General features: G+C 47.0%; 1 protein-coding gene across 1 annotated transcript; it reads left to right on the top strand.

The window, feature by feature from the left end:
* The first annotated feature begins 24,950 nt into the window (after positions 1–24,950).
* On the top strand, positions 24,951–26,258 carry LOC144148335 (uncharacterized). Its single transcript, XM_077679884.1, has one exon. The coding sequence runs from the start codon at positions 24,951–24,953 to the stop codon at positions 26,175–26,177; it is 1,227 nt and encodes a 408-aa protein (XP_077536010.1). The 3' UTR covers positions 26,178–26,258.
* Positions 26,259–27,615: the final 1,357 nt, after the last annotated feature.

Below are 27,615 nucleotides of genomic sequence, written 5' to 3'. Positions count from 1 at the left end.
ACCCCTCCCCAGGTTTCGCGTTAGAGGAGATTGCCCGGGATTTTTTTGTTCCCCTAATGCTCCACGTAGCGGGCGTCACGCTGCAGCCGAAGAAGTTCCACTTAATTGGTGTGGTTGCGACATGTAGCCCCGTGTCTCCTCATGGCAGTCGCAGTGGCTTAATAGTGTTCGTCCATCAAAGACATATTGCCCCTCGGTAGTGCCCTATTCCAGTGACGTGATCATCACATTCAAACATGTTTCACTGCGTTGTTATCCGGCCTTCTTCCGCCTATAGTACGAAGATGTCTGCCGCTGTGACGGGTGCCTTAGGGCGTCCTCATCGTTTATTGGTTGTTGCCGACCTGCGAACGATCTGGCAGTCGTATTCCTGGAAAAGAAGGTTACACCTCGCTAGCCACTAGTTCGGGTGGCGAGAGTTCATCAGCCACTTGAGAAGCTGGCAGCCAGTCAGCATATCAAAGTGGCGACCGAATAAGTAACATATCATAAGGAGCACAGCCCATACTACTGCGATGCACTCCTGTTCGGTAGGTCCATACTTCGGTGGGGGGAATTCAACTGCCTACTGTCGTATGCGAATGGGTGTTCTTTGCCGTGACGTTGTTGTGACAGCGCTGCCCTTTCAGCTACGTTGAAAGCGTCTGTCGCGAGCGTAACGGGCTGCTTGAAGTGTGGAAGCTCAAACACGGAATCTTCAAGCAAATTCCGTTTTTTAGATATGAGGGCCTGCTGCAGCTCCGTTTCCCTTTGATAGCGTGTCTTGATTCTTGACTTTGGGAGCGGCCGATCAACTTCGCCAAATTTCGCTATGTGCCAGTCCTAGTAAGAGAGGACGTCTTAGAATTTTCCCACTGCCGTCTTTATTACAGGCTCCGTGAAATGCTCAACACATTGGATCTTAGATGGCCAAGGTCGCACGCCATCAGCGGCAGTGATATGGATTCAGATTGAACTTCAAATGGCTTCAGCTTTAAACTCGCAGCTTCTTCCCGCAGAGAGAGAGAGAGAGAACAAACTTTTTTTCCCCAAGACCTAAGTCCAGGTCCTAACTTGAAAGTTCAATTCACTGGATTCACGTAGTACTCCAGATTGTACGTGTGGATCCGGTGCACGTGTTTCTTGAGAGCTTCCTGGGCAGCCTGGGTGTTTACTGTCGGCGCGGGAGACAGCCAGAGCTCCCAGGACGTGATGGAGGCGAGAGATGGGTCGAGAGATGATGGGGTGCATTCCTAATAAGAATGAGGGGTTGATGGGTAGGAGGAAGAGGTGGGAGAGGAAGGATGGCCAGGGCGCCGATAGATGCGGTAAACAATGTGATGGGAGGAGAGTGGGGAGGTTTGAGCCTGCCGAATGAGGCACGCAGCCTCACGAGCTAGATGGGAACTCGGGGCACGTTTTAGGCATTGGGCGTTTAATTGGTAACGGTGGGAAGCGCGGTGTTGAGTACGCACCGTCGGCGGGTGATAAAAGGTTGGCCAGGGCATGGGACGACCCGGGAAAGGTACTCGAGTGAACGCATTTGCTAAGGTGATTCCGCACATGCCAGCATGGCCAGAAATCCAAACCACTGTGAAACGTGGCCGAGGATTCGGTGCAAGTCTCAGAAAGACGAAGTCAGTTGTGTGTGAATGAGTCTCGAGGTGAGCGAAATTACAAATGGCTGACTGACAGGCAGCGAAGATATACACTGGCATGCTGGTAGGAACAGTAACAATAGCTTCCTCTATTGCAAGGGCAATGGCGTATTTTTCGAGGAAGGTCGAATCCGGCGGGGAAAGACAGGAAAGCGTGGCAGTGCCTAAAGAAGGGAGTTGGAGAAATGAAGCCGTGCCCGTTGACTTTGAGGGGATGTGCTGGCGTCAGTAAAGCGAACGATGGAGCCATGGAAGAGTAGAAAATTAATTCGTATGGAGGGTGCCTCTACGCGCAGTGCACGAAGAGCAGGGTGTCGACCAGGTTGCAAGTTGCGGGCAATGGCTCTACCCGTAAATTAGTGAATATCGCCCAAGGAGGGTGTTCCGTGTGTATGGGGATAGAGTTATGGGGACAGAGTGTGGGGTTAGGTGGTTAGAGAGGAACGAGCGGATGTAGGTATACATGCAATATCCGCAGTTAGTTTTGGCTAAGTTAGCGAGAATGGCAGTGTGGTGAACATTATCGAAGGCCTTATGAATGTCGAGAGCAAGGATTCCATGGAGCTGACAGGACCTACGAAAGCCGTCGACGTCGTTGGAAATACGGAGGACGGTATCCTGAGTGGATATATAGTGGCGGAATCCAGTTTGGGTAAAAGGGTGGGCAGAGGTGTGATAAAAGTGCCATATAAGGCGCGTCAATTCCATACGCTCAAGCGATTTACCAACACATGACGTAAGCGAGATAGGGCGAATATGTAAAAGAGTGTGTGGTTTGCCTGCTTTCGGGATCAAAAATATTTTGGAATGTTTCCAAGACTCCAGCAGTTCGCCACTAAGCCAGATAATGTTAAAGAAAACCAGGAGTGCTGAAAGTGCGCTGTCGGGAAGGTTTAGGAGTAGTTTATAAATTATTCGATCTTCCCCTGGCCTCGTATGCGACAAAGGGTGTTGAGCGCCCGGGGCAGTTCTCTTACTGTAAAAGGCTGGTTGAGGGGAGACGGCGGGAAGTCTCGGCATGAAAGCGCAGAAGCAGTAATGTGTGTGCTAGTAAGCTACAAGAGTAAGCGCGAGTCCTCTGCTAGTGTGTTAGGATGTTGCTTTGTCGAGAGGAGGAGGCGGGAAACAGGGTGGACCGGTGAGGCAGGTTCAATCAGTGAGCGGAGGAGGGACCATGCCCGTTTGGCGTTCATTGCTGGATTGAGAGAGTCACATAAATACCAGAGTTCGAGCGAGCTAACTTATCCGCCTAAATCTGGGTTTCTTGTTTGAGGATGTTTATTCGACCGCGCAGGCGACGGTTGGTTTTCTTCCGGCTTTACCGGCTAATGAGTCAGTGGCGCGCGTCCCAAAGGTTCACGACATCTGGGTCTATTAAAGTGGCATGGGCTGTTGGGGCAACATATTTCGTGTGCCGATCATGATTGCGCATGAGGTCATGAAGCCCAGCGTCGGCAATATATGGGTCAATCGTGAGAATATCCGACAGGCGGAAACAACGTCAGTCGGTGAGAGCCCCGCGGAATCCTATAAGAGGTTGGGTCTGCATGAACGGTAAACGAATTTTAATAATGGAAAGGTCGCTTCCAAGGCTTTCGTGTAGGTGCGACCAGGAAGCGTTGACTGTGCCCTGGAAGAACGACAAGTCTGGAGAGGTGTCGCGTTCGACCAAGTTGCCGAGGAGGGTTGGGCAGGCGGGATCGTTCAGGAGACCAAAACGGCCCTGACTGATTGCAGTGGCCAAGTTTCATGAAGTTGGGCTGGCCTTATTGTACCCCCATAGGGGGTGGAGGCTATCAAAGTCCTCCAACACAAGCGTAACCTGATCCTTGGAGGGGAGCGGACAAAATAGGGTGAAAGAGAGGGTAGTTGTTTGTTTGGGCGATGATAGAAGTTGATTATTTTGATGGTAGGAGCTGAATTTGGATCTGGTTGAATGAGGATGCCATAGGCATGAAAATGTGGGGTAGTATAGGAAGTTTGGTCTACGGGGGTGTAGATAAGGTGTTTTGTAATAAGGGTGATGAGATTGAGGGTTGTGGGATTGTCAGTAACGCCTGTGTGGTAGGTATTGTAGCCACGAATTTTGGGGGGTGGAAAGCTTCTTGAAGACGAATCACGTCTGGCTGAGGCGTTTGTGATGAAAGGAGAGTTTTGAGAGAGGAGAGATTGGGACGGAGACCTCGACAGTTCCACTGCCATGTAATTGGAGGATGAAACAGCATTATAATTGATGGTCGGTTTCCGAGGTGAAGCTAACCTCTCTGGAGCATGGTGGAGGATGGCTGTTCTTGCTGGGTGGGGCACGTTTACGACGGGGCCTCCTCGACGATGGCGAGGCGGCGATCGAAATGCGAGAAAAGATTGACCATGAGGCCATAAAGCTCAGGGATGTCTCTGGAGCGGTGGGTGGGAGCGGAAGGTAGGAGAGGCGAAAAGACCAGTCGGGGCGAGAGCGTTACGATAGGTGAGGGACGACGTGATTGGCGTGGCAGGAGGATGTGCAAGGTTGGTAGGTGCCGTGACGGAACGCTGCTTTCTCACCTCCACCTGCTGTGCTTGAGTATGGCCTGGCAGGCGAAGTCGAACATGCTGGGATGAGGTGACGCGGCGCTGAGATGATGGAGACCGGTTGTGGCGGTGAACCCGGGAGGCGTTTCGCTGCTGGGACTGGGGCCGTTGTCTATGTCGGGATTGGGAGCGTTGTCGTTTTCGGAAGAAGGATCGGTGACACCAGTCTTGACGATCCGAGCTGGTCATGTCGAGGGCAGGTCTCTGGGAGCGGCGGTTAGCCAAGCGGCGTTGGTAGGCACGACATGCCAATTGTGCGTCGGCATCCATGCGTGTAGGATACTTGGGCGACGTGCTCGAGTGGGCTACCTAGCAGAGGCGGCACTTAAAAAAGCAGTCGTGTTCCTGATCCGCTGCCAGGCAGGTGATATCCCGGAAGCAGGGTGGGCACAGCACGGTTGATGGAGGCAAGGTGCAGACGTCCACTCGGTGTCCGATGTTTTGGCAGCGGGAGCAGCGCTGGGCCTTTGGTCTTTGAGGGTAGTACCTGAATTCAGTGTGATGGTAAATCACGTATCGTGGTATGTTAGATCCAGCGAATGCAATGAGGGCAGTTTCAGTGTTTCCCATCATGCGTGCTGAAATGCTGGAAGCACCGGTGCTGCTCAGGTTGGCTGCGAGTTCTTCAGGTGCAGTGTTAGCTTGCCCGCCATGGATCACTCCGCTTCAAGAGTCTGAACCGTCTCAGAATTTTATCTCTCTTGGGAAATACCTTGCTTTGGTCGGCGAGATGGCTTTCGAACGTGGTGGTGTAAATAATAATGTCGCCTAAATGAACGTGGCAGCTCTTTCATAAGAGCCCCGCTAGGACGACATCGACTGTCCGCTGCCTAACCATCGCACTGTTCAATACCCCACGGGCGTCCGTCGCCATTTATAATGTCCAGAGGTTCTGTTAAGTGCAGTTTTCTCTGTGTAATGATCGTACATTTAGATTTTTGAATACAGTATCTCCATGTCTACAAAAGGGAAAAACTTGATGTGACCGAGTTCCGACAGAGTTTCAGTAATATTAGATTATGGGTACTGGTCTACCCGAGTGGCACCATTGAAGTAGCGGTAGCTGGCAACGAAGCGGGAACACCCATATGGATAGTCTACCAGTAAGGCCAGTGAACCGCCCGGAAGTGCTCAATGATCCCCCTGCCAAAAGCTCGCTCGCCTGGCGATCCATCCCTTCTCTTTTCAAATGCGGTATTCCTTATGGCCTACGGTAAATAGGGCTCGCGTCGTCGGTGCAAATCTTGTGCCTTATCCCTTTACAGCGGCCGCTGTAAGTGTTAGTGTAGCGAAAGCCGCGCCAAAGTCATGTATCAACTGTTGGGTTTCGAAATTATGGCATTCGCGAATGTGCGAGATGGTAAACAGATCGTGCACATCGGCTTCCTCTATACACGTCGGAACATCCTCCTCCGAAGGCTGTTCCGCCATCACAGCGCGAGTTAAGCTGCATATTCCTTTGCTTTTACCGAATACCCTGTAGCCTCGAGTTTACTGTAGCCTCGAGTTTGCTATGCGAACATGCACTCGGCAATTAGCCCCCACGTTCACTAAGGTATGCACACACGCGAATTCAGACGCCTAAGAGGCATTGTTCATAAGCTCTCCCAATAGGGTTCTTGCCAATTCGCAGGTTACCTCTAACCCCGGCCCGCATTCGCTTAGTGCCGGAAGCACCGTCTTTAACGAGATGGATGGACTTCGTATCGTAGACATCTATCCGCCTGTTCGGCTATCCAGGTTCCACGCGTTCCGTTTGAAGATTGGCAATTTGACACCCCCAACCTTCAAATCTTCCTCAATCAGCAACATGTCAACCTTCTACTAAGAGAAAACGCTTTCACCTATCAAAAATGTTAAGGTAGCACAAATTTTGAGTATATACAAAAAATGTCGCAGCGAAGTTACGTCCCCCTCGCCTTTAAGGCACCTCACAGCACAATTCTGTCTGAAGGGGTCGCTGGTGATGCCGACGAGGTGCATCATTTTGCTTCCTGCCCTGAATTTCTCTTGTCAACCGCGGATGGCCGGATTCAGTGCGATTTCTCGCAGAAGGCTAACTTTTTATTCTTTGTCCTCAAGCCTCCCAAGACGGGCGCCAGTGACGCGGCGCGAAATAATTCGGCTGTTTCGCAACGCACGATTACTATTAGCCTTTTAATGCCCCTTGGCTTGCCTCCTCGGCGTATATGAGAGAACGAGGGGCCTACTTAGTTTCCCTGCTTATGCGCCACTCTTACTTTGGTGTTAATAGTGGGACTTCACCTGTTCATCATTTCTTGCCGGTTTCAGGCTGGTGAACGGTTCGAGCAATCCCTAGGTATATTGTCGTACTCACCGCAAGTATAGCCTCCCGCGAGCATCCGCCTGTTGTCCCGACGGCCGCCGCTTAGCTGCATTTTCTGGACCTGTAGCTCAGTTGCAGCTCTCAAAATGACTTCTATGTTCCTTAACCACGAGCGTAGTTCCACTCGTAGTTCCCGTCTAGCCCCCAGTGTAGTTCCAGAATGTTTCGCTGCTAAGGGTAACCCACAAGGTATTCCCGGCAACTGAAGCTGTGCCGAGGTGACTGTTTTTTTTTGCGGGTATGGACCCTCAGATAAAAACATTGTTGGGGCACTATAGGAGATCCGTGAAGAAAACGATTGAAGCTTATGGCAGCAGCAGCAGAACGTTGGCCGCAAGCAACCGGCAAGTGCAATCAGATCCACATCAATTTTCCGTGCTGACTTGGTGTCAGTATCATGCTCTTAGCGCCAGAACGCTACAAAAGGTAAATTTAAACAGTTCTCATAAACCAAGCGAATACAAATCGTACGAATCGTTGTTTAAGACTTCCATTTTTCAGTGCCGGCATGACACACATAATTGTGGACTGTAAAGGCACCTATTTTTGCAGCCAAAATAGGGTTGTGCACATGGAGGAAGAAAAAGTTAGGATGCATCGACAATGGAGAAACGTGAAGTGTGGTCATACAAATTAAAATTAGGGCGGCCCCTGCATCCGAGTGCCACGTGACGCCACCTTGTAAGAGCATGCCGGCACAGCCGAACAAACGCCGGCGTGAAGCTGCCACAAAAGGAATTATCGTGGTTTTACGTGTTAAGGCCGGTTCCGGCAGCTCGGGAAAGAGCAGCAGCAAGTACGCGGCGTCACCAGATTTGGGCTTGCCAGGTCCTGGCTGAATGACGAAATGTGGGCTAATAACTTTTTTTCATACATACGTGTGAAGATGCGGACTGCCTGTTTCCATCCCCGACCAGAAGGAGCAGCAGAGAGCGCGATATGTACAAAAAACAAAACTTCATGTTCTGGTTGCTCCGTTGCAAATGGGCATACAAAAGTTGGGACAGTCACTTTGGTAATGCGCCTTCGTCATTTCGCTTGGCTGCTGTTTTGACGTGCTTCTTCCAGACCAGGGGGAAAACATGTCGGCGTGCGCAGACGGGTGTTTTGAACATTGCTCTCCTGTTTCTACTTTTTAAAGAAGCCGCGTTGCTGCTACTTCTGTGAAGTTTTATTGTGTCGATGTCTTCCAGTCTCAATTGTAATTGTTTACATCCATTCTCAATTGTAATTGTTTACAAATTGCTTTTGTGGCCTAAGCGCCTGATTTCGAGTCTGATAATTGGCGAACGGTTCTTGGTGAACAATACGAGGCATAAGTAAAGGGCAACTTCACACCTTGCTAATTTAATTTGTCTGTGGGAGATTCGCGCGAGTTTTGGAATTTAAAACTTTCGCATTGTCGACGCATTCACCTCCTACATCATCAACCCCATTATAATCATCATCATTAGCCTGCCTGCGCCCACTGCAGGGCTAATACCTCTCCCATAGATATACAATTACCCGGTTCTGTGCTAACTGCGGCCAATTTATCTCCGAAAACTTCTTTATCTCATCTGCCACCCTAACTTCCTGGCGCCCCCTGTCCCAATTGCCTTCTCTAATAATCCACTCTTCTACACTTAATAACCCACGGTTACCTTGCCTTCGCATTAAATCTTTGATTGATTGATTGTAGGGTTTAACGCGCCGACGCAACGCAGGCGATGAGGCGCGCCGTAGTGAAGGGCTCCGGATTAATCTCCTGCCAATGCCCATTTCTTATTCTTAATGTCTACTATGTCCTTAGCGCGTGTTTGTTCCCTGTCCCACACTGCTCTCTCCTTGTCACCCAACGTTACACCTACCCTCTCCCGCTCAATTCCTCGATAAGTCGTCCTCAATTTAAGTTGAACATCCTTAGGCAGGCCTCGAAGTTGCTGATCCGTAGGTGAATACGGAAGATTCAAATGTTCATCTGCAGAAACTATGATAGAGTGCCATTTATTATCTGAGAATGCCGGCCGAATGCACTCCACCCTCTTCTCATCCTTTTTATTCTGTCTTACCCGTTTTGTGTATCCGTAATCACTATTTGGCCTAAATAGACATATTTGCTTACCACTTCCACTGCCTCACCACCTATCTGAAACCGCTGTGGTCTCCCGAGGCTATGGAGCCTTGCTTTAGTTTTCTGTGTAATACTTTTCAGGCCGACGAATATACTTTTCTTATCCAGTTGAAAATCATGTTCGGCAAATCGCTCCCCTCCGTTAATTACCCAGGCAACTTCATCCGCAAGTTTGAGGTTGCCGAGGTATTCTCTATTAACCCTTACTCTTACTACATAGTTTCCTCCTACGTAGTAAGGTTAAGCACTACCAGTGAGAAGTACAAATTTGAAACGGTAAGTATACGTGGTTGCTCACCCGCCTTCTATAAAAGGGCGATTCCGCGAGAGAACGAACATGCGTGTACACGACCATTTTTTGTTCATTCTGGTTTTTTTATTATATATGCGCGCAATATGGAAACCCCCGAAAATCAAGTTTGTTTTCTCCTGAGGTGCGTAGTTCGGGAGAAAAAAATGTTTGAATGTGCCCGGAGCGCAGCGGTGGTTTCGGCAACTGCAGATTTTTCCAAGTTTGCGTCTCTGTGTACGTCAAGGAGTACAAGGGGTGTGTATAAAATGTTTCGGGCCATAACCTAGACCAGAATGCTAATCTGTATAACCCAAAATCAGCGTCCTGCAGCGAACAAAAAATTAAAAAAAAAATCGTGAAATCGGCCCAGACGATAATTTGTTAGTGTTTTTGACGCCCCCTATCTACATTTCTTCTTTTCTGAAAAACTTGTAAGTCGGCCATTTTATTGGCCATACGTATCTGAACGCATAAACAAAAGATGGTGTTTGTAGAAAATTTAGAAGTACTAAAAAAAAATGGATAACTTCGGCTCTTTTTCAGAAATTGCGCAAATTCAAAACTCAATATAAAAAAAACCCCATACTCGATTTTCTTAAAAATTGCGAAAATAAGACTCCTTTACTTGGACAACAAAACTGTGAATAAACATGTTGCATCATTTTGTTGAGAACAAAGTTATAAGGGGCCAAACTTGGGGCTCGCGCGACGCGTCTTGGCGCGCCGCGGTAAGTTCTGGCCGCTGCTGCCGGACGTTGCGCGGGTGTACACGGGCGGTAATTCATATTCCACTGCCACATGCCGGCACGGTCAATCTCTTTCCAGTATTCCCAAACGAAAAAACTATTCTGGAGATTATTTTTTTTTTTTTTGCCCGCCTCTGTTTCCCTAATTTGTTCTTTAACGAGCTAACTTTCTGGCCGATACCAGCTCGAAAGCGCTCCTTTGCGAACGCCACTCTTCTTATAGGGACAGGAAAGAAGGATTCGAAACAACAGGAAAAGTTTTTCCGGTGGTTATATCGGGTAGATGTGGTAGGAGTGGTCGAAATTTTCTATTATTATGGCGCTTCGGTCACAGCACGAGTAAATTACTGAATGTATTTCAGTTTTTTCACAAGAATATTTATTCAAGCAAAAAGACACAAGTTTGGAAATTGGCTGTCAGACTATCGTGATTAATTATTTACAGTCAGGAACACAGCAAAAGGCATACGTGTGGGAATACAACTCAAGTAAAATATTTATAATATCTGCACCACAGCTTCCTCGGGCGCTCATACAGTCAAGCACAGCCACTTCACAGACGTGTAGTTTGCTCTGGAACGTTCGTACAGCTGATATTTCTTCTTGAAATGGCTGGCTGCACCGTCACTAACGTAAACAACGTAGCTGTACACAGGGGCACTTTCTTCCAGGCATTCGTGCACCTTGTGGAGCGAGCGCATAGCATGCATGTGCGGTATCGTGTTGCATGTGATCGCTAACTACTGCGAAGCTCTGAACTGATTTTCTTGTAGTTACAACGCACGTAAACAGTGAAACGTGTGTTTTGTGCCAGTGGTACGACTGGACTTCATTTGGCAGAATAACTGTCAAATTTTCAGAGAAGTCGAAGTGCAGTACAATGCTTGATCGCCGTTCGCATCTTTTCGCTTCGTTTATGGCAATGGCCTGGGTCCGCCTAATAGAGTCATGGGAAATCCACTTGGTGACCCATTTGCCTAGCTCCTTCACGAATGCAGCTGGCGGTAGACTCTTTTTTATCAGAGAACCAATTTCCTATACAGCGTATGTGACGTCTTCTTCGTCCGAAACGCCCAAAGCGGACATGGTAAGGTTGTCGGACATTGGGAATTGCCGGCACGCGCCCAAGAAACACTGCGTCGATGGTGAGGTGCAAAGACAAAGCTCCTTTAAGTTGCTCATTCTTCGGTCAACCCCTGTAACATTTTGCACGGCCAAAGCAGACAGGTCGGCATTCGCACAATAAACACAGACGCACACTTCATGCTGGGGTGAGTGCAAGACTTGGGCGGCAATGAACTGTGGGTGGGTGAACGGGTCACACTTTTTTTTTTCAGAACAACATCCGCTAGGCTTCCCCTGCCACATCTATCAGGATAAGAGTGTGCGGGTAGTCGAGCAAGCAAACACGCGCACAAATCCACGTGCAAACACTTAGGCACAAACGAAAGCATCCACCCATGAAAAAAAAAAAAAACTATTAAGGGGAGGAGTCAAAAGCAAACAAAAATATGGCAAGAGTAAAGCAAAGGGAAGCATCCGTTGAGAGCCCATCAACCAGTGAGTTGAAGGACAGAAAAGGACGGGGCAGTAGCCTCCCCTTACTGCAATTTTCGTACGCAAGCGTATCAAAATCGCTAGTAATACTGTAATGTACGCTTCGCCTTTGTGATATGTGACTAAATAATAAATATACGGCAATAATATGACAACAGACCGGAATTTAATAATACGTCAAGAAGCCAGGTACCCGACCGCACCTGATTCTCATTCCAGTAAAATAGGTTCGCGTGCATGTGGCGTCTCCGAAAAGCCTCCTACGGCCTCGTAAGCCGTGGTGCAGGTGTTTGTTTCCTGGTTAGTTATTTTTAAGGTCGTTCTCTCATGTTTTCCTCAAAGAATGCGGTGGGATACCCTGTACTGACGCCAGCGCACCATGCACCACCAGCGGAAATGCGCCCGTCGTGGTGGGGAACTGATTAGGGTCTGAAGGTCAATCCATTCCCTCCCTTGTAACTGCCCGAGCGCCATCTGTTTCGGTTGCCTGCGCATCGGAGGAACCTTTGTTTTTTTTGTTTTGCATCCCGCAAAATACTGGCGCCGCAAAGGAGCGCTTTCGAGCTGGTATCGGCCAGAAAGTTAGCTCGTTAAAGAACAAATTAGGTAAACAGGGGCGGGCAAAAAAACAAAAAAAAAAAAACCAGAAGAATCTCCAGAATAGTTTTTCTCGTTTGGCAATATTGGAAAGAGATTGACCGTGCCGGCATGTGGCAGTGTAATATGAATTACCGCCCGTGTACACCCGCGCAACGTCCGGCAACAGCGGCCAGAACTTACCGCGGCGCGCCAAGACGCGTCGCGCGAGCCCCAAGTTTGGCCCCTTATAACTTTGTTCTCAACAAAATGATGCAACATGTTTTTCCACAGTTTTGTTGTCCAAGTAAAGGAGTCTTATTTTCGCAATTTTGAAGAAAATCGAGTATGGGTTTTTTTTATATTGAGTTTTGAATTTGCGCAATTTCTGAAAAAGAGCCGAAGTTATTCAATTTTTTTTAGTACTTCTAAATTTCCTACAAACACAATCTTTTGTTTATGCGTTCAGATACGTATGGCCAATAAAATGGCCGACTTACAAGTTTTTCAGAAAAGAAGAAATGTAGATAGGGGGCGTCAAAAACACTAACAAATTATCGTCTGGGCCGATTTCACGATTTTTTTTTACATTTTTTATTCGCTGCAGGACGCTGATTTTGCGTTATACAGATTAGCATTCTGGTCTAGTTTATGGCCCGAAACATTTTATACACACCCCTTGTACTCCTTGACGTACACAGAGACGCAAACTTGGAAAAATCTGCAGTTGCCGAAACCACCGCTGCGCTCCGGGCACATTCAAACATTTTTTTCTCCCGAACTACGCACCTCAGGAGAAAACAAACTTGATTTTCGGGGGTTTTGCATATTGCGCGCATATATAATAAAAAAACCAGAATGAACAAAAAATGGTCGTGTACACGCATGTTCGTTCTCTCGTGGAATCGCCCAAAAGAGAAAAGCTATAAAAGCCATTCGGTGTCGTCGCAAGATTCCGGGCCATTGCACCTTTTCTTGGAAGACGTCGCTCTGGTGGAACTTAAAGGGGCACTGACAGAAAATTTTGAAGGCGAGATAACGTCGGAGATAGATTGGTGGGAACACATATACATCATCTGCAAAATATCAGCGGCGAATACAGCCTAGAACATATTTAAAATCAATTTTGAAGTGTGCGAAACGCAACCGAGCAGCCAGCAGAGGACCACGCGCAATTGTAAATAAACAACATCCAAACACGTCACGAGTTTGTGTTTGCCGCTTCCGCACTACCAGCGTTTTACGCGAGCTCGCCCGGCTCGCCGATCCAATCGGAGGGCCGGAGGCGGAGCTTCTGCTCTCGAGAACGAACGACCCGATCGTTGGCGGCGGAGGCGCCGTGATTTCGTAAGCTCATCGGGCAGCTGGCCGCGACCAAAGTTCTACAGCGATTCCAGGCACTGTTTCTATTACTGTTTATTACCATTGGATGCGAAAACGCGCCGGAGGCACGAAAAGCTCACTGAGCTAGCCGCATGGTCGCTGTGCAGGCGGCGGCCACGGCCGCGAAGTGGCCCAGGCCGGCGCAGGTAGCTCGAGTGATAGGTTGTTACCGCTGCACGAAATTGTCCCCAAGTCCCGACCATAGTAGCTTACATGAGAAAGGAGTTAATGATGCGATGGCGGGTTGCATTAAAAATTGTCATCTGCACCGCTTACGAGAGCGGCACTCGAATATCCGCCGCAGTGCTGAGCCGAACACATCTGTAGGCGGACCTGTAGGCAGACCGGCCGGCTGCTCCCAGCGCGCGTCTTGCCACCCACCGTCTCGAGCGTCGCGCGTCGTCTTTAGCCGCGGTAGCATTTGCACTCGCAGCGCCTGCGTCACATCCACGGTCGCTTTTTAATTAAGTGCCTCACGAGATCAGTACGTGGGGGCATTCGCAGAAACTGCCGTCGATGCGGATTCGACAGTGCTACGGCGGCTCTGCTCTGTGATATCCCTCCGACGGTCACGTGGTCAGCTTTGTTCACACAAAATCCACAAAATCCATCGTTTCGCGGCACTCGCTGAAACCGAAACTGCGACTGGCCGCATTGAAAATGCCTCTAATTAAACAACCGTCGCACGCTGAAGCAAATGAGGTTTCTACAGGTTATAAGTAGGTCACTAGCTACTTATCGCAACGAAAAAAACAAGATGCTAAATTTTTGTGTCAGTGCCCCTTTAAGATAAATGCCTATTATATATATTGATAGCGTTAAACACCACTCAAAATGTTGGGCTGAGATAGTAGTCCGCTGAGTTTACATCTAGAACCATTCCGTTACATAAAGCGGTCGTGCATGGAGTTCCCGAACAAAAGAGAGAAGATGCATCCGTGCATGGGCATCTCCTTTCTGCTCCCACAAACGGCGACAAGATTTGTAAGCGTAAGTTCGAATGCCATAGCAGCCACGTGGACATCGCATTACCGCGAGGAGCGCTGCCTTTATATAACATTACCTATCCCCTCAGGTGCTCTTCAATGGACCAGTACGGATGCCAGGTTCAGCCGCTCAGCGGTTCTGTTGCGTCCACCAGCGTACGTGCCGCAAGGTTACTGCAGATCGTTTCATTCCGTAAACCCGTGCTTTTTGACAAGAGCTGGTGAAGTCAGGAGCACACGCAAGGCTCCCGAAATGGGAAGGTCGGAAAGAATTAGATGAGCCGCACATTCACTACGTATCTTTGGCAACCGAACTGACTGTATGCATTGAAGCGCGTTCCCCGGCGGCTCTCTCCACGCTGTTTTCATCCTTTGCTATTGCTTACTCTACTGTAGAAATACTCCGACCAACACAGACCGCAACGGAGGTTTTGCCTATGTGCCCCATGTATAGCTCATGCAATACAAAGAACGTTGGGAACGCCATTTCAAGGAAGCGAAAACAGGGATACTTTAAGCTGGCCAGGAGACAACTATTGGAGATGACGTCATACGGAGCACATAAGAGGCTCACGTAATATCGAGTAAATTATAAATTATTTTTCGTTTGTTTGTTGTAAGAGGCTTATAATAAATAAAGATGTACCCGTTGTCAAATTTACAAATGTATTTTTTAGGAGCGTATTGCCACAAATTCGTTTTAATGGCGTCACCGTCGCAAATGTTCCTCTGAAATCAAAAGCGCCTTTCCTTGAGAAAAAAAAGTGTGTCAGAGATGTTGTACAGAGAAGCCAGCCATGACGGTGGCGACATTTGCTTATGTCTGGAACACTCATCTCCCTGCCGTTATAAATACTGTTTCGACACCATAACTGTGAAAATATACTTTCCTCACATCAACATTGTGGGGTTGCTCCTATTCTCTAGGTTTCGTCGAGAAAAGAAGGCGAACGCTGCTTCCTGAAATTTGCGAAATTATCAAGGCAAATATAAAGGGGAATGGTGATGCCCAATGCACTAAATCTCCATTGTTCTTGTTTGAAACTAGGAGGCTCAATGCGACGGTGAGAATAAGTGTCGCTTTGAACGTCGTTTTGGGGCCTTCAGCAGGCCCTGGACAATGGGACAACGATGTGTGTTTTCTGCAAATCCTCCACCGACGCAGAACTTCGGAAGTGACGAATTGGCATTTGCATGCCCATACCGCGTCGCATTAAAGCGAGGGCAGCTGTTGCAGAGAATCAGGCACCAAGGGTATCTTTAGTCAGCTAGAGCAAATGAGGCGTTCAGATAGAGCACTCGTGTTGTGCTATGGTGCACTTGATTCGATGTTTATGCTCCCAAACTTTATCCAAAAAACTAGACCGCGACTTGGACAATGACAGTAAAGAAGGACGACGGGACAAGCGCTGTTTCCCAGTAGAAGACTTTAGCCAGTTTTCTATTCTGACAGTTTTTCGCTTGTTAGTGGGCCATTTTGTGCGCCATTTACCATATTTGTGTGCCATTTACCATTCAGTGCATCATCTCTTGACCAGAATGACCGAATTTATGATTTCAATGTTACTAATGCTCTCGCCTTGGAGCAGACTGTAACCAAGCCAAAACTATTAAAACAAGGATTTGACGAATGAATGCCCTAAAATATGGCCACAACCCATCGATTTAGTTAGAACACATAGACGAGTTCTGCTGAGACGACTATCCATAGCCCCACGTCCACTTAGGTATGATAAAAAGGCGGGCTGGTGGGTTAAAACTCAAAGACACGAAAGAACAGCACAACAAAAACTTTTGCAGAAGAAGAGGGTAGGACGGTATCAGCGCTTGGCTGCCGTCCCCTCTTTGTTTGTACCTGTTTTTCTTGCTCTGTTTCTTCATCATGTAATTGTATCCCGACGCAGCATTACAACATACGCACGTGTCCCGCTCCGATAAGAGCAAGAGGAGAAGGCTGGTGTGCGTTGCACCCGGTGCCTGCATTCCCAGTAGTCTTGCTATTGAAGCCCCGCTATGTCATTATATTAATTGCTTGTGCATAGCGAATCTGATCATTGCGCTGTATGTTACTTAATTATGCTTGTTGTATCTGCAATTACAGCCACATGATGATGTGCGCCTATACCGCACCATTAGGGCGTGCCCCTCATTGTTCATATATCCCGGGATTCTGACTCTCGAATTGAACACGAGGGCTTGGTATTTGAATGAATTCTCCTGATACATCTGGCAGAACACCTCTCGGGGAGCAGTAAATTGGCAGATACTCTTATGGGAGAATGCATGAACAGGATGCTGGCCACTGTTGTGAGGGCTTGCGATTTAATTGCGATGCTTTGCTTATTATATTACTCCAATATCCTGTCAACCAGTAACGCTCTGAAAAGAACAAGTGATTGCTGGAATGGGCACATTGAGTAATGACCTGTACCTGGGCTGAGATAACAAGTCTTTCATAGTGAAGGAAAGGACACCTAGGTGCAAAAACCACGCCCCTCCGTGCTAGCTACTTCTCTGAAATGAGGAAAATTTATGAACGCATTATTTTGCCAAACTGCAAAAACCTCACTGGTTGTACGGGAAAGGATTGATCGAAAAGAACAAAACCCTATTGTCTACCAATCAAATCAAAAATTATTTTAAGTTTTAGTTGTGGAGATTTTCTTTAAGGTGCAATATTTGCGCAGTGAGATAAACAACCATTCGCCGTTGCTTGTGTACACATGCAAGAAATGACGCAATTACCCACCCATAGCTGAAATAACGTAAGAAACATTCTTGGAAAGCGTGCGCTTATGCAATAAATGAACGTTTTGTGTTAGCGAGTCAAATAAACATCGTAAAATAATGCCGTTGAGCAGATGACCCAAACGGAGTGACAAAGTGTGATCGATGAGCGAGATGTTACCATATCCTTGAGGGTCATCTGCACAAAGGATCAGTATTTGTAGAGCTTTTTAGATTGCCATAGCCCAGAACCGAAATTCAGTAATGCAAAAATTAACGACTTGTATGTGAACGGAATGAAGTTATTTATAAGATTGCCGACTGTATAGAAAAGATGATTCTTCGGTGCCATCAGGTAGTTATGTCTATTCTACGTAGGACCAGTGTCAATAACAACCGCTGGCTTGAAACACTTCGGAGACGCTGGAACGTCCAAGCATCGTGCAATACATCTCCGGATGGAAAGATGGACGCTAAGGTGACTCAAAGACCCCGACAGACAGATGATGTCTAGAAGTGGAAGGAAATGGAAGCAGTCGGGTTCTGAGAAGGGCAATAAACCCGCACAGTGCTTGCAATTTTTTTTACGTAAAGGAGCACGCCGTTACCAAAAGCGCGGAAGGCAAAGGTGAGGCGCTCCCTTGGGCCACCACGCATTCTCACGGAATCTTATGGATAAGCCGTTTCGCAGAAAGCGGAAGCGTGACTGGAAGGTGTTTGCATGGCTCGTGCAAGCCGTTTTGTATAATTGGTGATGAATTTCGGTCTTTAGTTCCGCGCAGATAGGGATGTTAGGCGAGGAGAAAATTGGCAGACACGGGATAAACATAGAAGCCCCAAGTTCATGTTTCCGGCGTAGACGTTAATATTTTTTATCAATAGTTGTACGCTGCTCCTAGGAAGGAAATAAGCGAAATTTTCACACATTTGGGCGATATAAATCTTGGTCGGCTGCATTACCGAAATTATGTCGCGCGCTGTCTTTACACTGTAGGCCCAGCACATAGTGGGCAATGGTGGCCGCACGCAATGCCATTTATTCCGTAGCTCTAGTGATTCTCGTCTTGGGATAGCGCTTTCAGCTGGTTTAGCCATCCCTAATACGGGAAGATATGCCGAGTAAAGATATGTAGCCCGGTTTCTGCTACAACCTCTCAGACACTACAAAGACTGGCTCAGCATGTCTACCATAGCCAAACTATCTCGAGACGGATGACAGTGTGCCTGACACCGTACGAGACTACAGTGTGGCATTGTGAATGCCCACGGGAAGTTTATCGTCCAGAAGGATGGGGCTTTCATTGAGTTCTCGGATAATTATTACTGCTGCTTGTCGCTGCCTAATGAATCTACAGGATAAATACTTACCAGGCCAGTAAAAACGTATTTCCCAGTTAGAGCGTAACCCTGTCTCGGCGGCTAGTATTAAACAATGGGCAGAATGGCACCAAGAAAACGTTTTGAACAATATTTTTCTTCGAAGATACGGTTGCATTGGGGCCAAATTAGAATGTCTGCAATATGCCGAAAATTCGTTAGCCATTTCTGTAGCGATGTAGCCAGCCTGTACAGCTCTAGCGGCAATACGGCAATGCGACTGCATGATTTATAAAGCTAACTTCAGCCCGAATGCTAGGTGCGGGGTACAACTATTAAGGCGACTCAAACTAGCTAGTCCAGATGAGTCTTTAGTTGAGTGTGGTTGAAAAGGTGCGGTGATCTGGTGCAGCGACGTGAGGATTTGACAGCTTGTTAGGAGCAGTATGACAAGATGGTTATTAATATCGTCTGCTGCAAGGGGGGGGGGGGAGCTAAAAAAGAAGTCACAACAATGTCCAATTTCAAAGTGCAGATCAAGTTCGCTGAGAAGCAGGAACATACTTGAAAATTTCTGAAACAGATGCCGATGAGACGGACACGCCGTGACGAGAGCCGTGTTTTAGAGGAAAGTTGTAATTGGTAATTTCGTATTTGTTTAGAAGCAAAAGTAATGGTTATTAACAATGGCTATTCACTAAAAATGTATTTAAATGATCGCAAAATTATGGTAAAACGTAAACGAGTGCAAGTAACCCAGTAGGCGAAATTTGTTACCTACAACCCTGCCCTGCGGTGAGTGTGATGTGTGCGAAGAAGTATTTTGTGCAGTAAAATGATTCTAGATAATGGCAGCTAGTATTGGAAGCTGTCGAGGTTGCGGAGCATGAGTTTTTAGTTATTTAGACATTAAGTTAGAGATGTTTAGTTACAGAGTGAAATAACACCCAAAACGTTCTGCGGAAACCGTAGCCCGATTTGGTTACAAAGCAAACATTTTGTAATCAATTGCGCAAAACACGAATTTGTAGGAGTCCTATTGGAAAAGCACGTTCCTATGGTTAACGTGCTTTTCAACACTTAACGTGCTGTAACCTCGTTTGTTTACAACGCAAAGTGTGTAACGGCCTTGATCATTGCGGAAGCAGTTGTACACCTTGTTGTAAAAGCACACGTTAATACGCTTAATATTAAACTTTTCCGTACTCTTGTCTCCGCTCCTAAACAACGTTTAAGGCACTCTGCGTGCGTCTTACGGCATATAATCGAAGGTAAGCACACTCATTCAGATGATATCGCACTGTAGGAGAAAAATAGTTTAAAGTTGGAAATCAGTGTTACAAAAAGTTACAGTCGTTGTTTGTGGGTTATGTAGGTTTACCACTGGTTTCACAGCACTGTGTTTCTCATATCGATGAACAACAAAAGAGAAAGATATGTGCTTGTCTGCTTTGCAGTATTTATAGCCCGAAATATTGGTTCCACACCTGCTGGAAAAATTAGCTCTAAAATGTCTCTATTCCCAATATTGAAAAATTCCACTTTAGTAATATTCGTTGGACTACAAGAGGCTTCCATTGTTAGACCGCTAATGGCACCAAGAATCCCAGAGGAGGATGTCAGCTTTCGCCATGATCAGCAGAACTGCTACAACTTGTTTTATTTACCGTACTTCAAAGAATCACAATGCTTCCACAATACGCTGGTTGATTGCATAATGATAGAGGCAATGTCATGGTAAACGTCGGCTTGAGTTCTCTTGGGAAAAATTCCATGATATAACCTAGGTCCATGATATAACCTAGTTTTTTGAAAGCGTTGGGGAAAATATGTGAATCACCATGAATGGCTTTGAAACATTTTTCAAAGCTTATAAAATATCGCATGAAAAAAGCGCGAATCTTTTTATAAATGTGAAATTACGCATACACGGAGGTAAATTAGGCGAAGTTACTTACCAATATATGGCTCGATAAGCGTTGTTAGGAATGACACATCTAACTTCATGCCACCAAATGAATGGAAACTGACATCGTGCACCACTTACCGAAAGTTAGACAGTGAAGCTAGAACGTGCATCCAATGTTTGCCGGTGCGCTACTCACAATAAATGGTTATTTCTTTAATTTTCAAGCTGTATGTAACCGACCGAACAGGTTTTCATTCAAGTGAAACTGATTTACACGGCGCCAGTCGAAGGCTCCTCCTTGCCAGCGCTGACCACTCTTTCCCAACGGTGATCACAGCGGGTATTCCACTCGCCCCCATCGATGCCTCTTTCACAATGCGCAGTTGGCTAACAGCGGACGTAGCCCCATTGTGAGATAATCGCAGAGAATCAACAGCAGCGCGAATGTCCGAAAAACTCCCGATAGCCACCGGCACCGCCCTCGCCGAGATGTAGCCGCGGTCCTTGTCACCTGAAATTTCTCCTCGCCCTCAAGCTCCGCGTCCTCGCCGGTTCAAAGCAACTTGCCCTGTTTGAATTTCCCCGGGAGCCCATAATTCTTCTTTACCTTGAAAGCCACTCCCAGAGACTTGTCGCTTAGTCTGGCCGCACATCTTAGTCTGGCCGCACATAAAGTTTTTTCCTTTCTCTTCGCCAGTGTTCTTTGCGCCTAATTAGGCGGCCGTCCTCGGTTGCCTGTTTAGGCATGCACGGCTTAGGGGTGGAGGGATGTGACATGCACACACAGCAAGGCGTAATGCCGCTACCAATGACATTTTCGTTGTGGTTGTGGGAGATTGAAACGTGGGAGTCTCTCATGGCTCAATGCGCCCTGTCAGCTGTTCTCCGCAATCGAGCGGTTTGGAACTGGGTTGGTGTGTTGCACAGACAGTATGATGGTACTACTGTGCAGCCAAAAGGACACCCATGTGCATGCCTGCAAGAATAAAGGTCGAGGCATTCGATGTGTTCTCTCCTAAGGGACGAACACATGTCGTTTGCTTGTAGGAAAAAGCGGAAACTGAAGATTCGTCAGCCCGAACAAAAGTGGAAATGAGGCTGAAACAGTTTAAAGCCTCTGCGGCCATCATTGCTGCCTGAAGGTACAGCGGGTTGAGTAGCGGTGAACACCTCCTGAATGAACAGCAACTGGCCCACTTCAAACACCGACGTGGGCTAATATTATTTGTTCACCTTAAAGGGGCTTTCAGGGTGATGTTAGACATTGTCTTTCACTTCTAAGCACCCTCTCATGTCCGATTGCCTGTTTATGCTTGCACGGGGTAGGAGTGAAGGGGGCGGGATATAGATTTCATGCCCTTACGGATGAGTTCGTTGGGCTGATGTAAGTTTTAGACATGAAAGTCAAACAACCCCTTGCGGCCGGTCCGGTGTGCTTAGTCGTACAGCAGATTAGATTTTTGTGTTTTATTTATTTTACTTGGTCAATACTGCCAACATCCGTTTGGCTGCCAAGGCAGGAGTGTAGAGCGCAGTGAAAGGTATTTTGCAAACTGCGAGCACACAGGAGGAACAAGGGGTAAATTAGATAGATATATAACGGGTATATATGGAACATTCAACGAACAGTGACAAAAAAAAGAACATTTTTTGCCGAATTCTGTATTTTGTGAGGGATAAGTTGGTAACAGTATGGTGCAGACTAGAGAACCTCCCACAGTAAATACCCCAAATCACAGTAAATAGCCCACAGTAAATATCACAGTAAATACACAGTAAAAAATACACAGTAAATACACAGTAAATATCACAGTAAAAAAATCACAGTAAATACCCCAAACAAACCCTTCCTCTAAGACAGATTTACTATGTGGTAAGGCATTACAGATGGTAAAATTCTAACCAAAAATGAAGCAAGTATTATAAACCTACTCAAAAAACGCTTTTGCTTCAACCATAATTGAACGCATTCTTTTTGCATACGTTTATAGATATACACTTTCGATTCATCCTGTTCATAATTATTTAGTAATATTGCTTCAACCAAATGAAAATAAATGATTCTTATACTCGTCTTTTTTGAGCGTTCATTTCTAAAGTGGTGCGGCGTCTGAGATGAAGCTTGTAGTTTAGAAAAATAGTCGTGGTGTTGATTAAATATGTGGATAATACCCTGCGCTGGTCCGAAATTAACTAAATCAGGGTAGCTTAGAACGCTCATCCTTTTCAATTGTTGCGCTGTGCTACCTCTATAGGAGAGGTTCACGACTCCATGGATTGCTATATTTTACAACGCAACTGAAGCATCCAAATTCTGAATTGCAATAATACCCAAAACCGGAAGAAAATAGTGTGACAAGGATTGTACTACGGCAAAATACAAGTGATTTTAAGCCAGGAGGGCACGAAACTCTTAGGTTTTCATAAAATACAAACCGAACAGGATACCATAATACATTTATAATATATTATCCATTTTTGACTTTTTATATTCCCAATAACACCCAAATAACCAATTGAAGGAAACACTTCAAGAACGCATTCCCGAATCGGACGACTAGAACAAAATCTAACTGCTTATTTTTGGCTTTGAATATTATACATTTTGTTTTTTTGACATAGCCTATTTTGTTTTTCCGTAAGATCATTTTATAGTTCCTGCAGCCATACATTTGCGTTAGTTATACTATTTTTGAGGTTATGTTACATAAAGAAGATTTGTATCGTCTGAATAGACCAGTATTGAGGAGGTTTGGAGTATAAATACTATATAATCACGTAGAGAACTAATAAAAGTGGCGTAGAGATAGACATTTGGAGAACCCCACTCTTTAGATTTTTGTAACTAGAAGTACCACTATTCAGAACTGTGCATTCTTTTCTAGAAGAAAAGCAATCACTAATCAGCTCGAGCGATAGCCCACTTATCACATAAAATTGTAACGTGCGGATCAAAAGCTCATGTTTAACAAATTCAAAGGTTTGTCTTAATTTAGAAGCAAACAGACTGAGTAATATCATTTCTGGGTGGTTTACTATCGGTTCATTTATATCACGATGTTTAAAAAAGATGCTTTTGCTTCTTAAGAAACGCATTGTTCATACGTAATTACTTTTTGTTGCAAAAATGTATCATCATCTATCACATTTTCAGCCACTGTGGGCAATACTGCAAGGACATAAATAGGGCTGTGATTACAAAAGCTTTCCAGTTACTGTCGTTATGTAAACTTGAAACTCTAGAAATCTCTAGTTCTTTGGGGAAAATGCCTACTATTAGCATGCAGGGACCTACCTGACTAAAAACAGGGGCAATTATATCTGCTACACACTTTGCTGCTTCCACCTTATTGTTCTCGTACTGCTTGAACATTATTTTAGAAGCACCGTGAAGTGAACAATTTTGGCCAGGGGTTCGGGGGGATGAAAACATTGTCCCCGATTTGTAGTCTACCATCTATGCTGTAGAGTCTACCTTATTAGAAAAGTAATTTACTGTGTTAATTTTAAGTGATAGTAAGAATGTTGGTGGTACCAGCTATTTTAGCACCCGCAAGGCGTATCGTAGGGAGATTTCGGAAACTAATAATGTTGAGCAAGTTCTTACGACGAGAATACACAATACTACCAACTACATTCAAAGCACGCCGGGACACCATCACCCTACGCTACATCTGCGAATTACTTTCAGATAAGGGGAGCCAGGAGTTATTGCTTCAACCAAAAGTGCACGCAAAAATTACAAATATTACAAACTTTGTTATACCAATAGACTCAGTGTTGTAAAATTTATAATTATAGCCGCACGTTGTGCAATAATAAACAGCTGGTATTATTCTTCTAATTAAAAGCAACGTTTGCATATTGTTGTATACGTCTTTTGTTTTAGAACTTCTCAGTTCCTATTAAAAATTGTGTTTTATTTTAATCTGCCCAAAGTTTAGCAAATAAGTAGCATAGATGCAGTCCCTTTTGTGCTGTACCATAACAAAAAGTTCCCCACCGTACGAAAATGCAAAGCCCTCCAGCAACCCGAGGTAACCACCTGGCACTTAGGCTTCGAATTGGACATTGATGCGTTCTCTTTCACAATCCGCGACAACTGCTTTTTTGTCCTAAGGTATTCTTAGCAAATGTGCTTAGCTTTGTATGTTAACACGCCTCCGAATTAATGGTCTATCCCCTGAAAGTTTTGAAATGTCGGAAATAAACTAAGCTTTTTTATGGAGTGAAGTCCAAAGGTGGCTCTTAAGACTGCGCCATTATAGGTGAATATCCAAGCCTGCGTACAAGCTCGTGATGGTTCGACGTGCTAGTAGGCGCCCTCATACGGTCGCAAAAACAATTTGGACCAGCTATATCAGCTAATGAATCTTGCAAAGCATTTGCGTGATGACCATTCTTGAAACTTTCAACCGATAATTCATAGTTTCTGTAAAAGTGATGTAGTCTTCGTAAATATATGACTGTTTAGTTCTCGTATTCCCGCCTATAATATTGTTACACAAAATGTCAGGACTGCTTCACTGTACGGGCAAATCCTCCCCGCCAGCTGCACGGCCGATGAAGAAGGGAACGAAGCGCTTCTTTCGGGCGGAATCGATGTTGGCTGCACGCTCTCCGGTGAACCACCGCCATTACTGCGAATAAACCCCACTTCGCCTCTTACTCGCCTGCTTATCCCCGTAACAGTCTTGGTGGAGGTGCGGGGTAATCCCAGCGGACAACGGCGTCACTGGATCTTCGTCGAAGCCGTCGCGTAGCTGGCCTCTCGCCCGTCCGAGAAGACATGGCCCCTCCGACTCAAGGCAACTCTTCGGTGACACCGCCCAACGGCTGGCAGCAGCCACGGGAGCCGCGGAAGTTTGAAGGGAAACCCGAAGAAGACGTCGATGAATGGCTCACCCATTACGAACGAGTGAGCAAGTACAACCGCTGGAACGCTGCGGACCGGCTTGCGAACGTCGTTTTCTCCTTGGACAAGACAGCGTTGACGTGGTTTGAAAACCACGAGGAAAAGTTGACCACATGGGACGAATGCGTCGAGGAAATCAGGAAGGCCTTTGGTGATTCGGAAGCGAAAAAGAAGAAAGCCGAGCAGACACTCCTTCAGAGAGCGCAAGTTCCCGGGGAAACATGCACGACCTACATAGAGGAGATACTGAAGTTGTGCCGGGTCGTCGACGCTAGGATGCCGGAGGACGACAGAGTTGGGCATATACTTAAGGGCATTGCGGAAGACGTTTTTAATTTTCTCATCAGTAAGGACAACCTGAACACCATCTCTGACGTAATCCAACACTGTCGCAGGTTTGAAGCGCTCAAGATGCGTCGGATAACGCCAAAGTTTGGTCGACTACCCAACGTCACAACGGTCGCCAGCGTGGACGTCAACTCGTCTGTCGACCTTGCGTCGACCATACGGCAAATAGTCCGTGAAGAGCTGCTCCGACACAGTGACGTTGCCCGTCCCTGGACCCCATCTCACAACAGCGACTTACGGCACGAGGCACCTCCGAGGCACGTGGAATCGTTACGACCATCTGTCAACGTGGCCGACTTCGTTGACGACCGGCGAGGTGACATGTATACTAGCCCGACACGAGATCGCTACTATCAATCACGAGGCCGTTTCCATCGTCCACAGGACGCCTACCACCCGGACGACTATCGGCGTTCAAGCCCTTCCAGTCGCCAATTCCCATCCGGGCGGTTCGACTCTCCTCGCGAGCCACCTGTTTGTTACCGATGTGGGGTCGCCGGTCATATCTCGCGGTTTTGCCGGCGTCGCAGCCCTGGATCAAGCGCGGGCCCGCGGTTTACCTGGCCTAGGGGTAGTAATTATAACCCTAACCGTTGGTCGCCACCATTTCCACCCACTGGCAACAACCAGCATCTTAATGGTCCCCGCAACGGCTCTCCCGCCTCCGACAGGAGTTTGACGCCACCGCCCCTACGCCAACGCCAATCCCCGTCGCCTCGGCGGCGCCCCTTGTCACCGCCGCCGGGAAACTAGCCGGCGCGGCCGATGGGGGTGAGGTCGCCGGACAGTCTCTAGGAAACATACCTCTGCCCGTCTTTATGGTCAAGAACAAAGTGGAAGTGTTTATTGATGGTGTACAGACGATGGCTTTAGTTGACACTGGAGCAACAGTTTCCGTTATGAGTAGGGTTTTTAAGGAGCGTATTGGGCCTAAAGTGACGTTCAGCTGGGACCGTGGTGCCATATTTCGAGGTGTTGGGGGCGAGTCATTATGCCCCATCGGTATTTGTGCGGTTGACGTTTTCCTAGCCGGCAAACACTTACAGGCTGAATTTGCAGTGCTTCCGAGGTCCACACATGATGTTATTCTCGGTATCGACTTCCTCCGTGAATGTGGCGCTATGGTGGACTGTGCGACGGGCGAGCTCTCCATAAACAGCATGTTCCATTCAGCACTCGCGGAGGAGCCTTCTCTCTGCGAAGAACGCTTTCTGGTTGTATCCGAAGACACGCTTCTGCCCGCCCGCTCAGCGTCTCTTGTTCCCGTATTGGCCCGCGGTGCTGGTGAGCCTACCTTTTGCGCTATAGCTGAGCCCATTGCATCAAACTGCATCAAGAAAGATGTTTTGTTACCGCATTGTTTGATTTCGGTAAACGGTAGGCGCAGTCTTATATGGGCCGTTAACTGCTCAGCGGCTGGTACTGTTTTGCCGCGGGGAATGAAACTAGCGGCGTTTGAAAAAGATGTGAGAGTATCCCTGGCAGCAGTGACCGAAGAAAATTGTGATTCTGGTGGGAGCTCGGCTACCCTCGACGGACCATTCCTGCAAATGATAAACAAGGGTCTTTCTTCTACCGAGAGGGAGGCACTAGCTCGTGTACTCTGCAGACATGCATCGGTGTTTGACTTCTCGCAAAGAGACGCCAAGATCGACATTCCGTCGTGCCGCTCGCGACACACCATCGATACCGGAACCTCCCGGCCAGTGCGACAGAAGCCTTACCGGGTTTCTCCGAGCGAGAGAAGGATTATTGCCGACCAGGTCAACGAAATGCTGCAAAAGGGTGTTGTGCAGGAATCAGCCAGTCCGTGGGCAGCACCGGTGATTCTTGTAAAGAAGAAGGATGGCTCTTGGCGATTTTGTGTTGACTACAGGCGCCTGAACGCAATCACAAAGAAGGACGTCTACCCACTACCACGAATAGACGACGTCATCGACTGCCTGCACTCTGCTTCGTATTTTTCGTCAGTCGACCTAAGATCTGGTTACTGGCAAATTCCGATGGATCCAGACCACAAAGAGAAAACGGCTTTTGTTACCCCCGACGGACTCTTCGAATTCAACGTCATGCCGTTCGGCCTCTGTAATGCTCCTGCTACATTTGAGAGGTTCATGGACACAATTCTGCGAGGCTTGAAGTGGGAGATTTGCTTGTGCTACCTCGACGATGTGGTAATGTTCGGCCGTAC

The sequence above is a fragment of the Haemaphysalis longicornis genome, unplaced genomic scaffold, assembly GCF_048455015.1.
Source record: "Haemaphysalis longicornis isolate Haplotype H1 unplaced genomic scaffold, Haemaphysalis longicornis Haplotype H1 scaffold_8, whole genome shotgun sequence".
NCBI classification, from domain to species: Eukaryota; Metazoa; Arthropoda; class Arachnida; order Ixodida; family Ixodidae; genus Haemaphysalis; species Haemaphysalis longicornis.
Note: the sequence above shows the minus strand (reverse complement) of the source record. Positions and strands in the feature narration are given on the sequence as shown.

What these genes read in the sequence shown, in the direction of transcription:
- LOC144148335 (XM_077679884.1), top strand. Translation starts at nt 24,951, where the DNA reads ATGGCCCCTCCGACTCAAGGCAACTCTTCGGTGACACCGCCCAACGGC.